Genomic DNA, 20,403 nt, shown 5'->3' with positions numbered 1-20,403 from the left:
CAATCAATTAGTATTTGATCCTCCATCATTCTAAGAGAATTCTTGTTTAAGAAGCAGTGTTGTGACTTGACTGCAGCACATTAAAAAACTAATTAGAGAACGATTTTATGCTGCAGTTAAGTATGCTTATTATCTGTAAGAATTAGGAAACACATTACTTACAAAAATGTTTTGAAAAATTTCAGTTCCATTATCAACACGTCCTGTGACAAAAAGTGCATCGCTCTTATTCTACTTGGTGATACAAGCAACTGTGATCAAATGAGCATGCAAAGTTCTAAGGGGATATAGAATCTTGTCCAATCTTTAACTTCGTTCTGTTTCTGCAAGACAAGGCAATTATATGACTCTACTTGGGATTAACTTCCACAACTCCCTTACAGTTTGAATATTATTACAAATGATTTGCACTTGACTTCACAGAGATCCTCACAAGCCAGCAATTCTGTACAGTAAAGCAGGTAACACAATCATAAGCTCTCCCAGATTCTTTCTGTGGTGAAGCACTGACATAAACGCGTCAAGATAGTAAACTTTGTGAAATGCTTGTTGTTGCTTTCAATGTAGATAAAGCTCACTGAGATGTGATTTTCTTTACTGTTATTACATATAGTCCTTCATATAAGGCACTAAATGATCTAAAATGGGGCATAAGTTGGCCTAAGTTGATCAAATTAATCCAGCCACATACAAAATGCATAACTGTTATAGGCTCACAAGAACAGCTTGACTGAGCTTTATAACACTTTTCCGAGTTTATATACTACTCAGTTTCAGAAAAAAAACACACCGTGTTACAACTGTACAAGTTTTTACAGATATTCAGAAACTCTTAACTTCATTACAAGCATTCAAGTGAAACAAAAACATTTGCCTTTCCGCTTGCCACTGGTTGTCATGAGAGGATCAAACTGGATATTCTAGTTATTTGGGAAATAATAGTCACTAAAAATGTTACACACTTATGATGCAACATATAACAAGAAGATGAAATTAATTACCAATGTAAGTTTAAAAAAATTAACTTGATGAATGGTGCTATTAGATGACACTCTCAAAGGAAACTGAGAAAACAGACACTTCTGACATTTATACAACAGGCTCCCAGTAGTAGTGTATTGATATGAAACCTAGACAAAAACGAAAGAAAGATACACTAGAATTACAGAATAGGGAACTGAGATTCCTTGGCCATATAACAGGATGCACAAGACAAGATTCAAAGAGAAATACCAATATAAGAGCATAATTAGGATTAAGAGGAGGAAGAAGAAGATCTTTATAACCAATTAAACAGATAAGAGGGAAGATAGCCTGAAATTTTACAATAATCAAATCATGTTGTTAACTACAATAGAACTGGCTGTCATTAGTTATGCCAGAACAGACTTTCTGCGGTAGAGTTGAACCATTAGTATCAGTCTGACATGCTACATGACAATCTGGATGTACAGTAATACAAGATGTCCTGATGGAGCATAAAAGATGACTGGGACAAGCCTCTGCTCATTTTAATGTTACGGTGTGCTCAGTGATGGTACAGATTAGAGGAAATCAATTATGGTTTCCTTTCTGATGGGAGCTAATAATGTTTCACCAGTGACAGTAGTAAGGAAAATTTAATTCATTAATGGTTCCTAAATGAAACTTTTTTTGGAGGTGAGAAAATTGTATGTTGACAGCTCACAGACATCACGTCCTTCTTTCTATGGGCTCATAAATTACTGTTCACTTTCATTATTTCCTTAAATATTTTTTCATGCTCATGTTTGAGTACAAAAGAAAACTGATGTTTATACATAAATATTTAGATAAATCTTAACTTACATTTAACATTAATCAATCTGCATGTCTGTATTTACTTATATATTTTTCATTGGGTCTAGCACTTTTTATGTTATACAATAAACTGTTGTAACCACTGTGATGTGATGTGATCATGGACACAGAGATGCATGATTCTCTCTCCCTGTTCCACTACCTTGTTCCTCAATACTCATGAAGTATTTCCACATAAAATTCAAGTGTTCATGCAGAATTTACTTTAAATCTCTTTTCTGAAATAACTATTCACTCTTGTTATCAAACTTATCACACACTAATACGGGGATGTTTGCTTGAAGGTACTTTGTTCAAATTCTGGCAGTGGAAACAATTTTCACAGTCAGAAAGGACCACTAAGAGGAAGAGAAATGGTAACTTACAGCCCCTGATCATCAGACAGCGTACTAAAATCCCAGCTTACATTCCATGTATCATAACATTGTTTTTTGGAAGAAGACCTCAAAATTGATGGCCCACTTAGGTCTTTCAAGGGTAGAAGACTATGAACTAGCAGCAGGTTTCATCATCTACCTTCTTGCTCCTCCAACACCAACAAAAAAGACACTTATACTTAAGTAACATTCATCATAAGCACTTACACTAAGCAATAATAAGTTGACGGGTTGTATATATAGCCTGCTGAAGTCAAAATGTTTGCAACAGTTTATGAGTCTTAACGGGCATTTATTATTATTATTATTATTACTATTATTTTGCTCAGCTTTCCCAAACAATGCCAAGAAAATTTTGTGGCCCTAAGACTCAATTTAAATAAGTATCTGAGAGCCATACAATAAAACCTGGAATGTATTATTTACTACAACAAAGCAAAAAATGGGGATTGATATCCTGATGATAAAAAAAAACTGCTATTTACATCATAAAATGATTGGGGGAAAAATAAATTTGTGCCTCAAACTAAGTATTGGAAGGAATCATTTGAGAGAACACATTCTGAGGTGTCAAGAAATCATCAAATTGGTAATGGGTGGTGTGGTGGTGGTGGGGGTTAAAACTGTAGAGGGAAACCACGGCTTGAATACAATAAGCAGGTTCAAATGGATGTATGTTGCAGTCATTACACAGAGATAAAGTGGCTTTCACAGGATAGACCGATGAGGAGAGCTGCATCAAAGAAGTCTTACAGTGAAGACCACCAAGAAGTACATCAGTCACATCCTGTTCAAAAGAACCATCCTAGTATTTGCAGTAAGCAATACCATGGAAAACCTAAACTTGTCAGCCAGGTGTATATTTGAACCCTGGTCTTCTGGGTCCAGTGCCTTAATCAGTATGCCACCTCACTTAATATAATTAAAAATGGATTCTTTTGCTTCAACTTAAGGTCACCCCCCCCCCCCCCCCCCCCCGAGGGTAATCATAGCTATTATGATAGCTTTCCTTATGAATGATCCTCTTTCTGGAAGTCTTGCTGAAACATACATCTATAAGTACTGCAGCGGAGGCCTACCATGTGTAAACTTACATTGTATATGAGTCAGAAACTGTAAGCACTATCAAACTGTATGAATCAAAATTTGCATTCAGTTTCTATGCCTCACAGAAAGGTACGCGGTTACAAAGAGGGGAAGGAAGGAGACACCTTAGAATTTTTTTTCCGTGAAGTTCTGCAACTAACAGTCAGTCCAATGGTTAGATTGCAGGGTCCCAGGTTCGATTCCTGGCTGGGTCTGTGCTGCACTAATCACTTCATCTCACCTTCATCATAAAGATGCACACATCACTTTAGTGGTATCAAATAGAAAGACTTGCACCAAGTGGCCGAACAATCCCATCCCAGATAGGGTTGCCTCAACAATAATGATATATGAACATTTCATTTGACAAAAGAAATAGCTGTACACAAGAAACAAACCACTGCCCTCTACTGAAACTGATGTCTAGGTCAAACACAGATGTGTACTGTCACCTCAGTTGTGCTTGAAGAATTAACATGTGCTGCCCCCCCCCCCCCCCTTTTTTGGAAAATTCAGATGCATTTTAGGTAGAATAATATATAATTATTGTTGTTGTCTACTACTACTAAATGGTAAAATCAATAATATTTGACACAGGACCAAATTTTGAAGCAAAGACTAATCTCAAAATAACAACTAACTTGTGGTGCAACAAACCCTCCCAGGATAGCCCCACATAGAGAGACACTTGTGTGGGCTGCCGCACAAGGCCACAAACAAAGAAAGAACCAAGTAGGAATTAATAAGCAATCATTCAGAAGATGACAAATTCCACACCATTTGCCAAAGAACAAACCACTGGTATATCCATAATTTCCCTATCACTTTTACTTCAAGTTACTTCAAAATTTAACTTTGATTCAAACCATTAACAAAATTTCAAAAATAAAGGAATTTTCCTGATAATTATTCCTAACATACTGAGGAACCAAAATAGAAACAGATTTTGGCAGGCATCATTTTGAGAGCAGTTGACAATTAACTCAAAATGGTGGCAACCATTAAAAACTACTCAAGATTTAATCAGTTCTTCTTCTTCATAATATAGGCATTCTGATAATGAGAACTGACTTTCTCATGGTTGGAACTGAGCCAGAATATGAAATCTCTTTCAGCAAAAACAAATGGTCAGTTTCTACAAATAGCAAAAGAAAATTTTCATCTGAGAGCATAACTGCAGCATATACGCAACATGGCACAACTCCAATGCGGGTATACATGCATCGAAATGTAGGCAAGGAATTGGTGTAGCATTTGTGTCATTCCAACATGCACTTAATAAATGCGGAAATGTGAACAACGGTGACATAACTACCAAATGCATCCAAACAGGATCAACTTCTTGTTATTCTTTTATTGGCTGCTGAAAGACAAACAATCAATACTGGAATGAAGAATGTCTATATGGCTGCATATTTGTTGAAAACCACCACTGTGGAATGGTGAAAAGAGTGCTGCTGCTTCATGATGACATATGTCCCCATATATTGTAAATGTCATAACACAGATGTAACGCCATGTCAAGTGGAAGACACTAGCGCACTTGCCCTGTAGCCCTTATATCTCCCCATTTGATTATCACACCTTCTGTCTCTAAAAGGCCTTCAACGATCAACGATTCCTGTCAGACAAGGATGTATAGCAGAGTTACGGACTTCTTGTGCAGAAGGACAGGATGTTTTACTAAACAGGTATCTTCAGCCTGATGCACTGGTTGGATGAGTGTCTCAATGTTAACAGTGATTTTGGCTGATTAGCATACCGATTCTGGAATATACGGTCTTTGAATGGAAACTTTTTTGGTCGATGTTTCAGCAGGGAGCCTTTGCCCCCTTGCCTCCCACATAACTGTCAAAGGCTCTATTTTGTCAAGTTGGAAGCTTACAGAACTGATACCATCTAAGGCACAAAAGGTCTACCTCTTGGCACATTCTGCCCCATTAAGTTTGACCTTCGAGCAGGCCTACAGCTGCAGCGTTTTCACTCTTGCAGATGAGTCTTGGTACAGGCACTTACTGTCCTGCAGTTAGTAGTAGTTTAGCTAGTAACATCTTGAGCAGAACACAGCAACAGTGTGTGTGTACACATGCCATTCATTCACTCAGTGAATACAAGTATCTCATGCTACAAATACAAACTGAGGGTGCCAGCTGTGCGGTAAGATTCACTGTGCTATCTTGATCTATTCTGCAGTAGGTTCATGACTTCAGGAAATAACACTTGTCATCAGAGGATGAATTCCCATGTCACTCTACAGTATTTAAATATCTCTCTCCAGATTGAGTGTAGTTCTGTGTACTTAGCTATGGTTTCAATATGTGTATTCTGTCACTGCATAACATCAGTGAAGGCTGCCCTCTGCTAAATACTGTGTTTTGGTTAATTCTTATTTCAGAATACATCAATATTTTCATTACTCCTGATTTCTTTCTTACCAGAATTACAATATCCTTCCACTTTTTCCAGTACCCAACAAATTTGGTACCCCCTGCAAGTAGGAATATTACTGATGCCTTACGCAGTCAAACACTGACTGGATAACTAACTAATTTAAAATTCACATAGCCTACTAAAATTTACTGTGCTCACAAACTGGGACAAGCTACTTTCATTTACGTGACGTGGGAGTGCAAAGGCTGTGGAAGACAGCAGGCTGAGGTAGCCACAAGCTGCCTTTTTTTTTTTTTTAAATCATTTCTACCATAGCTGTTGAGCTGTTAATATCAAGATATGAAACAATGGATGAAAGAAGAATGATTAGCAGTTAAGAAAAACTTTTCTTGAAGAAAATTCACTTCAGAAAACAATAAAATTACGAGGAGACAGAACAGCTGGTTGGTCTCTACCTTCATGGGGTGAAATTCCAATACTGCTGATAGTCACATATAAATATACAAATATATTTTCTGATTTTTGGAGCTGTTACCTCATGGTACAGGAATGAAAGTTATTAGAAGGAGCAACAGGTGACTCAGACCAGAAGATGAGAGGGACACATGGGTTGTGAGGATGAGCAGAAACAAAGTCTTGGTTGGCATTATCTGAATTTCTCCACCTTAACATAATTGCTGGCCAGCTACCTTGTCTCCTTATAATTTTGTGACTGTCTTTTCATGGCTGACAGTAGGTCCATGACTTCAAGAAATGACACCTGTCATCAGAGGATGAATTTCCATGTCACTCTACAATATTTAAATGTTTTAGTGGGAGTAGCTCTAGCTTCAAAGATCCTCCCCCCCCCTTACAACAACATGCTCAAACAGTTGGCAGGATGATATCATTACAGTAATACATTCCAGTGCAAGAAGACCACTGTACACCATACCAGCAACTGGCAAGGATTGCTGAACTTGTTCATAACTGTAATCCACATCCACTACATAAAACACCATATCAAAGTGACAAGCTTTGTTTTTTGCAGATGCCACAATTCTTCCCATAAGAGCAAACAGTACATTACTCCTAGTGCAAAAAATTCTAAAACCATTCACTGAGCTAAGTATGCTCAGATTTCAGAAAGTAAATTACATATGCTGTCCCATGCTATGATAATTGAATCATAAAAGTGGTGTATGTTCCAGCTCTCCTGTAGATACAGTTCTGCTGCTGTAATCACAATGTGGGAGTGAAATAGTGCAGCAAGTGGAAACATATTCCAAAGCTGAAGAATGCAGTGGAGTATGATCCTGTGGTCAAATTGTCTAAATTTCACACAGATTCACAGTCAAATTCTGGCAGTATGAGGGTCAAATGCAATGTCACATCTACGTACAGAGAAACCAAGTCAACATTCTGAGCAAGGACACACAGATTTGGGCAATGCTGATCAGGGAGGAAAGCAACTGACATCAACCACAGATAACAATGTCCAAGTAATCTTTTTTGGCAAGATGAAAGAACATTTGAGGGGTAAGGGGTAGGGGGTAGGGGTAGGGGTAGGGGTAGGGATGGGGGTAGGGATAGGGGTAGAGGTAGGGGTAGAGGTAGGGGTAGAGGTAGGGGTAGGGGTAGGGGTAGGGATGGTGTGGGTGAAAAGGGGGGGGGGGGAGATTTACCAATAACAAAGACGTTCTCGCCGTAGTTCTTGAACAGTTCCATGACCAAGGAGAAGATTTTTACAGTTGAGGAATTGGAAACTGGTATAGCATACTGACTGTTGTTTACACAGACTTGGTGACTATGCTGAAAAATTAGGTCATGAACATGTAAATTGTAGTGCAGCATTCAGTAAAAGTTATTTCCCTCCTATAATAATGTGTAACTTACTTTTTAAAAGTCCCTCATAAATAGCATTGTTACAGGCTCAGGAACATAACTTTGTTATGATTATGTTTCAACACAGTTGCACAACATGAAGTGGGCATTTGAAAATGATGGGTGTACTGATATCAACAAAAAAATCACTGTCTTTCATGACAGGAATTGTAGCTATTATCTCTTCTGTGAAGTAACAGTTGAACTGTGTCATATTCCTATTTTTCAATACTACCCTTTTTTTAAATACACCAACTGGAGAGTGGAATGCAAAACAATCTTGCATCAAGTTATAGAGGTGTTAAAAGCAATTCAATGAAGACTAGGACCTGTGAGTTGGGCACTTCATGATGAATGTGAGTAAAGTTTAGAACCATGTTGACAATGGAAACACATGTGGTCCACCTACAGATATGAACTTGTCCCATGTGAAATCTGCCTTGTTACACAACTGAAGCTTCAGCTGATAGAATGGTAATATTCTATAGATGAAAAGATCCTTCATGAATGTGATGATCAAGTTTACCTGCCAAAAGACATTTAGAAAAAAATGGTTTATGATTCGTTTTGAAAGGTGATGAGATACAGTGAGTGTAGCAAAATAGTTTTGAAACATTTAATGAACAGCACTGTGTTGACAAGCTATCCAAGTGCCTATTTTTACTACTCAATAATAGATGATAGTAGTTACGAGTGATGGGCAGTGAGAAGGAAATGTGATGTAAGATGCAAATGAAAGAGCTTACACTTTTTTATAGCTAGTCATATTCTTGTACATGATGAGACTTACGATTCATTTTTGCATATTTTTTTAAATGATGATATTAGTCCAAAAAATGGTTCAAATGGCTCTGAGCACTATGGGGCTTAACATCTGAGGTCATCAGTCCCCTAGAACTTAGAACTACGTAAACCTAACTAACCTAAGGATATCACACACATCCATGCCCGAGGCAGGATTTGAACCTGCAGCCGTAGCGGTCATGCGGTTCCAGACTGAAGCACCTAGAACTGCTCGGCCACAATGGCCAGCAAACACTCGTCCAGTTTTGACAGAAATGAGAGACACAGTTAGCTGTTGTTTAGTTTAAGAAATTCTGACATTTATTTTGGTATAATGAGGCAAATTGTGACAGCTAGAACTTGGATGAAGGAAGGAAGGAAGATTTGGGTTTAACATCCACTTGACACCATTAGAGACAGAGCACCTGCTCAAATTGTTTCAAGGATGGGGAAGGAAATCAGCCATGCCCTTTCAAGTGAACCATCGTGGAATTTACCTGGAGCAATTTCGGGAAAATACGGAAAACCTAAATCTGGATGGCTGGACACAGATGAGAACAACTGTAACTCCTGAATGTGAGTCCAGTAAGCTGACGAAAGGGCCACCTTGCTTGGTACAGCTAAAATGCTCAATTTAGGACTCAGGCCCAATTCTTTCCAAAGATCAGAGCAGTATATTATTACTTCACCACTGATGTAGGTTTAGAGAACAGGTGGCTGAGAACAGAAGTCTGTATTGACATTCTATTCACATAATCTACATAAGCAGGAATCAGTCAGGCCCTTATGGTCTGCTAAACACAATACACCAGATCAGAGGCTTCAAATTGTAGAACTGGTGGGCCAGCTTACCAACCCATCACTTACAAGGCTCAATACACTAAAAGACTGAGGAACAAGCACTTCGGCATACTGCGAGTGAGCGAGCGAGAGCGAGAGAGAGAGGGAGAGGGAGAGGGGGAGGGGGGAGGGGGGGAGGGAGGGGGGGAGAAAGGGGATTGGGAAAGCCGATGCTCAACTGTTATTCTTTACTTTTGTTTCCCTTTTATACCTGGATGTCCATAATTTATAGCTGGTTCGCCTTTCTACGCTCTAATTGCTGTTTTGAGACTATGTCCGTAATGTGAAAATCTGCTGCAACTACTTTCACCTGAGCTAATTTCTGTTAACTTAGATATCCAAGTATGCAGTAAAATAATGAAAAACTTATAAGCAGATCGCAACACCTAAGAATCACAACTTAAGCTCTTATTAAATCCATACTATGTTATATGAAAGTGAGTTGCATAATGACAGCACTCCAGACCAATTTCTAGTCTGTTGTCCAAGGACATTATTATAATGTACAACATAGGCCACATATCCATTCACAGAAAAGCGCAACCTAATATCAAGAACAAGACAGAAATTGGAAATACTATATACACTGCCATTCGAGGGTAACAGCTGGAAATCAAATACAATTTTCGTTCAGTCTCAATGGCACTGTAATGAGGCATTTCCAGTATTACCACTTCATTTGACCAAAAGGATAAATCAAAGTTGCATTCAGTTTGATTTATGCAAGCATGAGTGTAATTAGTGTATTTGAATCTAGGTTTAAACATTTCAAATACTGCATTAATAGTATTATCAACAAAATCATTATCACTATAAAATATGTAATGGTAGTAGCCATCCTCTTGTACCTTATAGTCTACGATTGTTGTATATGTCATATTACTGGCACCTTTTGTACAATTCTGAGACGGTACAAGGTCATGCTCAAATACAGTGTGTTTCCCGTAACAACGCAGCAGTTCATTTTCAAAGCTTGACTCTGATGACTCCCCATCATCTTCTGGTTCTGTGTAATTAGCAGCAGTGCCACCATGAGCCATACCTCCATCCAACGCATGGACATCCCTCCGCTGTCTTTGGTACTGTCCTTCATCACCAGCACCACTCACTTCTTTGCGTCTGATATTTCGAGCTCTACTTTTGGCATGTCGCATTTTTCTTGATGAATTAGCACTTGTGTCATTACTTTGATTCAAAGTAGTTAAATACAAGGAATCATTTGCATGTTTCTGTAAATGAGATCTGATCACCTCTAATGCCTGAACTTCTTCAGCACCCAAACTATCATCATCACTGTTCCCTGTATCACTCTGTTTCACTTCATCCAAATTAGGGATTTTTACAGTATTTTGCTTCAGTTGTTTGGGCAGTACAGGAAGAATTACTCTGTTCATTCCCTTTGAAAATGAGAGCGGATAATCACCTCCATCGTCTGTTTCATCTTCTCCTTCAAACTGTTCAGCAGACTGTTCTGACATACCTTGGATATGAGTATCATGCTGTGGAACACTGTGTCCTTTCTCTGTAAGACTTTGTTGCTGTTTGTTAATCTCATACACAGTGATCCCTTTATTATAGAACCTGTCTACAAGAATTCTATCAGACACCTTTCGAACACCTTGGTCAATCAGGTCGCATTTCTTGAGAGTTTTGTCTCCCTTGACAATCAACATTCGTGCTCCAGGGTTGCTGTGGAAGAAAAACAAAATGTTATGAAGTGCTTATCAAAATTAAAAACCAAATATTCACAATACTCTAATGTGAGAAACATGTATTTCCCTAATCTTCATATGGCAAAAGAATGTTTATTTCAGCAAGATATCAGGGAAGCACGTAGGCAACATAGTTCTATTCATATTTTTCATACTAAAATTACCTTAACTAATAACTCGTTACATCTTATAGTTTGGAATCAGTCCAAGACAAATAATAGTACCAAAACTCTCAGTTTAATGCAGATGAGTAGGAAAAAAAAAAACAACATAATGTTGGGTTACAGCATTGGTAGTGTCCCCCTTGACACATTTACATTGTTAAAATATCTGCATGTAACATTGCAAAGCAAAACAAAATGGAACGAGCATATGAAGATTGTGGTAGGAAAGTCAAATGGTTGACTTTGGTTTACAGGGAGAATTCCAGCAAAGTGTGGTTCATCTGTAAAGGAGACCACATACAGGACGTTAGTGCCACATATTCTTGAGTGCAGCTCAAATGTTTGGGATCTATACCAGGTCAGACTAAAGGAAGACATTGAATCAATTCAGAGACAGACTGTTAGATTTGTTTCTGGTAGGTTCAAACAACAAACAAGTGTTAGGGAAATGCTTCAGGAACACACATTGGTATTCCTTGAGGGAAGGTGACATTATTTTTTGGTAACACTATTGAAAAAATTTAGAGAACTAGCATTTGAATCTGACTGCAGGATAATTCTGTTGCCTCCAACATGTAAGGAGGAAGATAACATACAAAACAATATGGTTCCTACAGAGGCATACAAACAGTAGTTTTTCCCTCATTCTATTTGCGAGTGGAACAGGAAAGGAAATGACTAGTTGCGGTATGGGGTACCTTCCGCATCTTGCCATAATAGGGATTGCGGAGTAACAATCTAAATGTAGATAGATAATAGCAACAGTACATCACAACAAAAATGTCACTGTAATATAAGCATGAAGTTTCATTTTTAAGTGAAAAAAATGTAATTAGTATCTGTAGTAGGTTATAAAGAAAGACCTTTGTTGGAAAAGCTATGTAATGTTATGTTATAAATAATTTTCTTAGCTTTACAGACAGCCTAAATTAATCATTGCTCAATGATCCACAATGGAATAATCACAATATTATAAAAAGGATGAATTGTTACTCACCATACAGAGGAGATGTAGAGTTGCAGACTGACACAACAAAAAGACTGTTAAACATGTGAGATGCACAGCTGCCCGCAGTCTGGACTCCGTGGTCAGAGACAGCGGTCATTCGTATACGAGTTGTGCTTGTGTGTGTTGTCTAGGAGGCCTTTTGGACAAAAGCTCACATGTTTAGCAGTCTTTCTGCAATGCCTGTCTGCAACTCAATATCTCCTCTATATGGTGAGTAGCAAACGGCCCTTTTCGTAATATTGTCAGTGTTCAATTTAGTAATCCTGGAAGCAAACACAGTGATGGAGGCAGACAAGCTGATGTGGATAGTGCAGTGGAATAGTGCGGAAACCTGCCATGAAGGACACACATGATGCATATTAAGGCCAGACCTGTTGATAGACGTTTTTACTTACAGGCGGCAGTATGCAGAGTGAGCCACAGCTTATACTGACAGTGAGTTCAACCACCACCTCTTCTTCCACATCATGATGAAATTTGTTACCGAGTGCTCAGCTGTCAACTGTTGCACCAGTCACGTTCTGAGTTTCTCTCTATGCAGGTATCTACATGGTTTCAGACCTTCTACTTTCCATAGACTGATCCACAACACGAGTTTCATTTCTTCTCATGGGGTTCTGAGGAGGAGGAGGAGGAGGAGGAGGAGGAGGAAGAGATTAGTGTTTAATGTCCCGAAGACAATGAGGTCATTAGAGACAGAGCACAAGCTCAGATTATGGAAGGAAATCGGCTGTGGCCTTTCAAAGGAACCATCCCGGCATTTGCCTGAAACAATTTAGAGAAATGACGGAAAACCTAAATCAGGATGGCCGGAGACGGGTTTGAACCATCATCCTCCCGGATGCGAGTCCAGTGTACTAACCACTGTACCACCATGTCCGGTTCGAGTTCTGTTCCTCAGTTATTACCGAGCCACTGTCAGCCAGTGAAGTACCCACACTGACAGTGTAGTGTAACGGTGTTGTCATTCCTGTGGGGACAAAGGACATTCTTACGCACATGATGCCCCTATTTTTTTCTCCCCCTTTACATAGTGTTCATTTTAGACCAGCATGGACCTAGCATTTCTGTAATACTGGCAGGAACAATTGTGTCTATACAAGGAAGAGCAGATGTAGGCACTGATGAACCAGAATGTGGATTTGCTTTGTCCCCCTGTCCCACTAGTGGTGGGCTAGGCACCAGTTGTGCTGTTTTTCTTTTTTTCCCCGCCCCTGAAGCCTTTTGAAAGTTCTGATGAGTCTATGGAGAAGTGAGACAAATACCTGTGCCAGTTCTTGTTACACTCCCAGGTAAGGGTCTCACTGATCCAGGGGATAAGACTGCCTTGTAGTTGTCAAGCAGTATCCAATATTTGAAGCTCTTCACTGAGCCCAAAAAACTCCCCTATGACAAGCTCAGCTGATGCAGTATTTAAGGCACCATACACATGTGGCGGCGGCACAGTTGCAGCTTAACCAGCTCCAGAATCATCGTGGGCAGTCATATGTGGCCTGAATCACTGATTTTCAGGGCTTCTTGTGCAGATGTTGTTTTGAGTGTCCCAAATGTGCTCCCTCTAATGTAGACTAGCTAATTCGGAATGTGGTTGTCCAGTCAATACATGATCCTCACGTTCACACTAGGGTACTGACCTTGTCCAGCCCTTCTTTAGCCAATGTTGCCCAGGTTGCGGAATTGCATGAGCTGATGGCACTGGCAATGGATGTCTTTTCTGATAAATGTTAGGTTCCTCAATTAGGTATGCATGATAAACAGCTCCAAGACTCCTAGTGCTCCGCAGGGTACCCCAGCTGGCCTCGCCTCCTGCTGAGTCACCGTGTGTTGACGCTGTTGATGAGTCCAGTGCAATGGCATTGCAGCACTGGCAGTCTTTGCAGATGATTGTGCCCTGACTGGCACTTGCCACACATTTAACAAGACTGCGGACACGTGGAAGCCAGGCTTGGGGTAGGCCATCAGACAGACCATTTGGCAGCTGTTGGTGAGCCATGAGTCAGGTGTCGGACACTCTTGTGTGTTCGCAGGATGCTGAGGCTGTGTTCAATGCCTTACATGTGTTGGTTTAGTGTATTTTGCTGACACTGGTTGTGGATGGGTGACCAGTCGAATTTCAAGCAGCCAAGGGATGACCAGCCTCACTTATTTAGGTACATACAGGTTCCTGGGGTGCCCGGTGTAACAGTGGCCACTACGTCACATTACATTCTACAGTAAACAGTGCATTCATTTTTGGGGGAGCACTTTTCCATCTCCATGTGTTATAAGAATGTGGAATGGCAATTTACATAGTGGACAATTCACTATTGGTGCAAAATACTTTTGGGTTTGATGATTTTTCTGTTTTTGGCTTCTCGATAGTTTGCAAAATGCATTTATTGTCTCAACCCATTCCTTTTCGTGATTCGGAGTGCTTACTACGGTCATGCGGCTTGCTGTTTAAAAATGCCTTGGGTTGGGTAGAAAATTTCGAGGCACTTTTCCTTAAGTTGTTGGCAGTACCTAAATTTTGCCCTTTCTGTCTTATTCCCTTTTCCATGAGTGGCAAAGTAAAGGCTAAGTTGCAGTGTTAGCAGGATTAAGAGATCATTGCTACTTTGTTGAATCAATGAGCCACCCAACTGGTGGTGATTCAGAAGCCCAAATGCACAGGATGCCTTTGTGGCGATTTTAAACACACAGTCAATGTGCAATGCGCTGCAGATTCATATCCAATTCCATGGCTGGTGGAGTTGTTGATGAAGTTGTTGGGGGAGGTTAGTATTTTTCATGCATCAACTTAAGACATGTCTATTTGCAGTTGGCCTTGGACGCAGTTTTTCAGACTTTCGTGGTCCTCGACATTTCCTTTGGGCTCTACCAATTTAACTGCTAGCCTTTGGGGATCTTGTATACACCAGGAATTTGTCAATGGTGTCTGGAGCAGTTGATTCAGGAGATTCCCTGTTCCATCAATTACCTTGATGACATCTGGGTAATGAGCCCTACACAGGAGGAGCATCTATGGAAATTTAAGTCCATCCTTAAATGTTTCCTGTAGAATGCCCTTCATTACCAGCTGGAAATTTACATAGTGGACAATTCACTATTGGTGCAAAATACTTTTGGGTTTGATGATTTTTCTGTTTTTGGCTTCTCGATAGTTTGCAAAATGCATTTATTGTCTCAACCCATTCCTTTTCGTGATTCGGAGTGCTTACTACGGTCATGCGGCTTGCTGTTTAAAAATGCCTTGGGTTGGGTAGAAAATTTCGAGGCACTTTTCCTTAAGTTGTTGGCAGTACCTAAATTTTGCCCTTTCTGTCTTATTCCCTTTTCCATGAGTGGCAAAGTAAAGGCTAAGTTGCAGTGTTAGCAGGATTAAGAGATCATTGCTACTTTGTTGAATCAATGAGCCACCCAACTGGTGGTGATTCAGAAGCCCAAATGCACAGGATGCCTTTGTGGCGATTTTAAACACACAGTCAATGTGCAATGCGCTGCAGATTCATATCCAATTCCATGGCTGGTGGAGTTGTTGATGAAGTTGTTGGGGGAGGTTAGTATTTTTCATGCATCAACTTAAGACATGTCTATTTGCAGTTGGCCTTGGACGCAGTTTTTCAGACTTTCGTGGTCCTCGACATTTCCTTTGGGCTCTACCAATTTAACTGCTAGCCTTTGGGGATCTTGTATACACCAGGAATTTGTCAATGGTGTCTGGAGCAGTTGATTCAGGAGATTCCCTGTTCCATCAATTACCTTGATGACATCTGGGTAATGAGCCCTACACAGGAGGAGCATCTATGGAAATTTAAGTCCATCCTTAAATGTTTCCTGTAGAATGCCCTTCATTACCAGCTGGAAATTTACATAGTGGACAATTCACTATTGGTGCAAAATACTTTTGGGTTTGATGATTTTTCTGTTTTTGGCTTCTCGATAGTTTGCAAAATGCATTTATTGTCTCAACCCATTCCTTTTCGTGATTCGGAGTGCTTACTACGGTCATGCGGCTTGCTGTTTAAAAATGCCTTGGGTTGGGTAGAAAATTTCGAGGCACTTTTCCTTAAGTTGTTGGCAGTACCTAAATTTTGCCCTTTCTGTCTTATTCCCTTTTCCATGAGTGGCAAAGTAAAGGCTAAGTTGCAGTGTTAGCAGGATTAAGAGATCATTGCTACTTTGTTGAATCAATGAGCCACCCAACTGGTGGTGATTCAGAAGCCCAAATGCACAGGATGCCTTTGTGGCGATTTTAAACACACAGTCAATGTGCAATGCGCTGCAGATTCATATCCAATTCCATGGCTGGTGGAGTTGTTGATGAAGTTGTTGGGGGAGGTTAGTATTTTTCATGCATCAACTTAAGACATGTCTATTTGCAGTTGGCCTTGGACGCAGTTTTTCAGACTTTCGTGGTCCTCGACATTTCCTTTGGGCTCTACCAATTTAACTGCTAGCCTTTGGGGATCTTGTATACACCAGGAATTTGTCAATGGTGTCTGGAGCAGTTGATTCAGGAGATTCCCTGTTCCATCAATTACCTTGATGACATCTGGGTAATGAGCCCTACACAGGAGGAGCATCTATGGAAATTTAAGTCCATCCTTAAATGTTTCCTGTAGAATGCCCTTCATTACCAGCTGGAAATTTGCAGTTTTTTTCTCCCTAAAAGTGCGTTTTTGGCGTATGTGCTTAACAAAGATGGGATCACCTCTATGGATGAACAGATCAAAGGTACTGTCAACCTGCTGGCACCCAAGAACTCGAAGGAGCTCCAGTGTTTTTTGGGTAAGATTTCATATTATGCTCATTTAATTCCCTGGGCTGCACACATTTGTCATCCTCTTTATAAAAAGGACTTTAAGTTTGTCTGGTCTGTGGAATGTCAATGAGCTTCAACCTCTTAATCAATGTTAGTGCTCTGCTCCCTGCCTGGCTTCTTTTATACCATGTACACCTTTAATTCAGCCTGTGTAACCTCCCGTACGAAATGGTGTGGTTCTGTTCCATTGAAACTTGAATTGCACCAAACATCCCAATCCTTAGGCATCAAAGATGTCCGCTGTGTAGCATAAGTATTCACATGGGGAAAATGAGGCACTTTGCTATTATATTTGAAGTTAAAAAAATGCCATGTTTTCTTGTACAGGGTGGGGTTCCTTCTTGTCACCAACTACAAGCCATTGGTTTCCTTATCTGGTCCTTAAACCAAGCTCCCAGATAACTGCAGATGTGGACCCTCTTTCTCAGTAACTACTGCGATGATATTTGCTAGTGCTCCATCACCAAACATGCCAGTGTTGATGCATTTGTGTGGCTATCAGTAGCTCCTGATTTGCAGTTTGATCATCAGGAGGCTCTCTTGTTCACAGTGGGTGATAACTTGCAGCAAACTGTCGGATTTTCCGTTGACAGTATGAGAGGTCATTATCACTATGTCTGCTGACCTGCTTTTCTGGAAAATCATTTCAGCTGTCAATGTGGGTTGGCTGGAGCGCATCTCTTTGGTGGCAGATATGGCATGCCATGCTTTTTTCCCTCTTGTATGATTCAATCAACATTGTCCAGGAGGCTCTCAGCTCTGTGTCCTTACATACTCTAGTTGCGCAGGGGTATTACTTGTATGAATGCACTGGCAAGCCATCACATCCACTGGCTGATAATCCATCATGATGTGGAACATCTGGTGTGGTCTTTCGGGACTTGGGCAAAGAACTAGGCTGTACTGGTGTGCCAGTTTTCTCCTTGGCTGGTTCCAGAGCACCCTTAGGGCAGGGTGCATGTCAATTTTGCAGATCTATTTTTGGGCAGTATGTGATTGTTGGTGGTTGATGCACTGTCCAATTTCCTGTATGTGGATAAGCTGTTCTCCACATCACTGACTCCCACTATTTGCATGTTGTTGGTTATTTTTGGCATCAAGGGACCCCTCAGGACTCTCTCATTCAATAACAGTAATAAGTTTGTGTCAGGTGTTGGAAGAATTGTGTGTTTGCAACATTATCCAGAATCTGACTCCTGACATGTTTCACCTGGCCTCTAAATCACATGTGGAGCAGTAAGTGAATACATTTGAGATACACATGAAGAAGTCCCACGAAGGTGCATTGCCCAGTTTTCTGGCTACGTACAAGGTAACACTGATCAATGGGTGCAGTCTGGTGGAACATTTTCAGGGGCAGGGTGTCTTGGATTTGTTATATGCTCAGCCATGTTCCCTTGACCAGTGTAGTCTACCATGTTTTCTTCTCATGGCAACTGTTTGGGCCTACTCCTTTGGCCTGTGGCAGGGGTAGCTGCCAGGTGTCATGGTAGGCCACAACTGTCAGCAGTTGTTTATGGTGGATGCCAACAGAGAGTAGCTGACCCGTCATGCAAATCAATCATGCATGCGCCCTGTTGGGGCATTGCGCCATGGTCTTCTGCTCATCTGAGTGGCAGTCCACCAATGGACTTCACTAAATTATTCCAGAACTACCCAGTTTGAATTACATCTTCAGATTATGGTAGGTACATCAATTAAATATTTTGTAGTGCTGTCATATCAACATGAGTAACATGAAATGTAACTAAGAATTCATCTCCATTCTGGAAACCAATTCTTTGCTTCTAAGTGTACCAGTCTCTTGTATCAACATTTTAGCTTTGTTATTGTGCCAGAAAACAGGCTATAATAAGGTGAAACATAGGTCACACTGTGGATAAAACAGGTTTGTGGTCCATACACTACAGAACTTTTCCCTCTATCATCTTCAAAGTAACCCCTCGTGCTTGAATACAATAGCTACAATGATTTTTTCATTTGAAGAAGTGCTGCAAGTCAACTGTCAGTAATGTGTTCATTAACTGTCGATTCTGCTTGAATGTATCTAACAGAATGTAAACTTTAACTAGGCTTCGGATTAAGGTGGGAGAGAGAAAGTGCATGGACTAGGCAATATGAAGAAGGACCTGCAGGGAGGGAGATAATAGTTACATTTCTCTTTGTTGTGAAATCCTTCACAACAAACAAGCTAAGTGAAGGAATGTTGTCAGAATGAAATATTTAGGTGTCCTCAGGTATTTTGTGAGCTTGAGATACAATTTTCTTTGGTCTGAAATATGAGGTCTGTTCAAAAATTTCCGGATCATTCATAATTTCATGCCAATGGTGTATTGGAGCAAAATGTGGTTGGCATCCCTACACACATACCATCTGTTTAATGTGTAACTACCAGAAGTTTCATTGTTGTATGTCTGTTATTTATTGTTCTGAGCTGTATTGCATATAATGTTGTGTCATACATTTACAAATTTCAAGATAAGATGGCAGAGTTAGACGAGCAATGTGTTTGCATTAAATTTTACATGAAACTCAAGAAAACCTTTACAGAGACACGCCAAATGATGCAGGAAGCCTACACTGATGATTGCTTATGCCATCCTCAGTGTTACGAACGGTTCACATGGTTTAAAAATGGCTGGATGGAAGTTAACAATGACCCTTGTTCAGGATGCCCTTTGACATCTATTGATGACACTTATACCAGGAATGTCAATGATATTGTGTATGCCAATCAAAGACTGACTGTCCAAGGGATTGCAGAAGAAAGTACCATTTCAGTTGTACATCATGAAATCCCGAAGCAGTATCTTGGAATGTATTGTGTTGCCACCACGCTCATGTCAAAAGACTTCACCTTGCAGTCTGTGAAGAGCTATTGGATCACGCAAATGAGAGCGAGATCTTCCTTAAGAGAATCATAACTGGTGAGGAGACATGGGTCTATGACTATGATGTTGAGACCACGATTCAGTCTTCACAACAGGTCAGGAAATGTTCTCCAAGGCCAAGGAAAGCTCATGAGATCATGTCAAATGTCAAAGCCATGTTTATAGTTTTCTTTGATTTTCAAGGTTTAGGTCATCATGAATTCTTGCCACAGTGTCAAACTGTTAATACTGTCAATCAATGGAACTACTGGAACATGTTGCAACACTTGTGAGAAAATGTGAGAAGGAAATGGCCAGAAATGTGCAAGACAATTCATGTATCTTCGACCATGATAACACACCTTCTTATTCATCCCTGTTGGTGCGAGACTATCGCACAGAAAACAATATCACTGTGCTGCCTCATCCTTTTTTTTTATTTCCTAAGTAGAAAACCCCATTAAAAGGATCAACATTTGCGATGACAGACGAGATGAAAGGAAATTTGCAGACTGCATTTCATACAACGAGACTGCTTCCGGAAATGGAAACTTGTTGGAAGAGGTATATCAATTGTGGAGGAGAGTATTTTAATAGAGACCATGCAAAATGAGTAAAATGTAAATGTACAAAAAATTTGTGGACAAAGTTCTGGAATTGTTTGA

General features: G+C 40.1%; 1 protein-coding gene across 2 annotated transcripts in view; it reads right to left on the bottom strand.

Annotated features, from left to right (window-relative positions):
* Nucleotides 1-5,976: 5,976 nt before the first annotated feature.
* The window catches only part of LOC126333899 (uncharacterized), a 179,346-nt gene continuing 164,919 nt past the window's right edge, over nt 5,977-20,403 (bottom strand). For both annotated transcript variants that reach the window (XM_049996777.1, XM_049996778.1), the window contains exon 4: nt 5,977-10,868. In XM_049996777.1, the coding sequence (XP_049852734.1) occupies nt 9,707-10,868 (1,162 nt within the window). In that variant the 3' untranslated portion in view covers nt 5,977-9,706. The remainder of the gene's footprint in view (nt 10,869-20,403) is intronic.

This window comes from Schistocerca gregaria, chromosome 2 (genome assembly GCF_023897955.1).
Source record: "Schistocerca gregaria isolate iqSchGreg1 chromosome 2, iqSchGreg1.2, whole genome shotgun sequence".
In the NCBI taxonomy this organism is placed as follows: domain Eukaryota; kingdom Metazoa; phylum Arthropoda; class Insecta; order Orthoptera; family Acrididae; genus Schistocerca; species Schistocerca gregaria.
The sequence above is the reverse complement of the archived record's forward strand: the minus strand, read 5'-3'. Positions and strand labels throughout refer to the sequence as shown.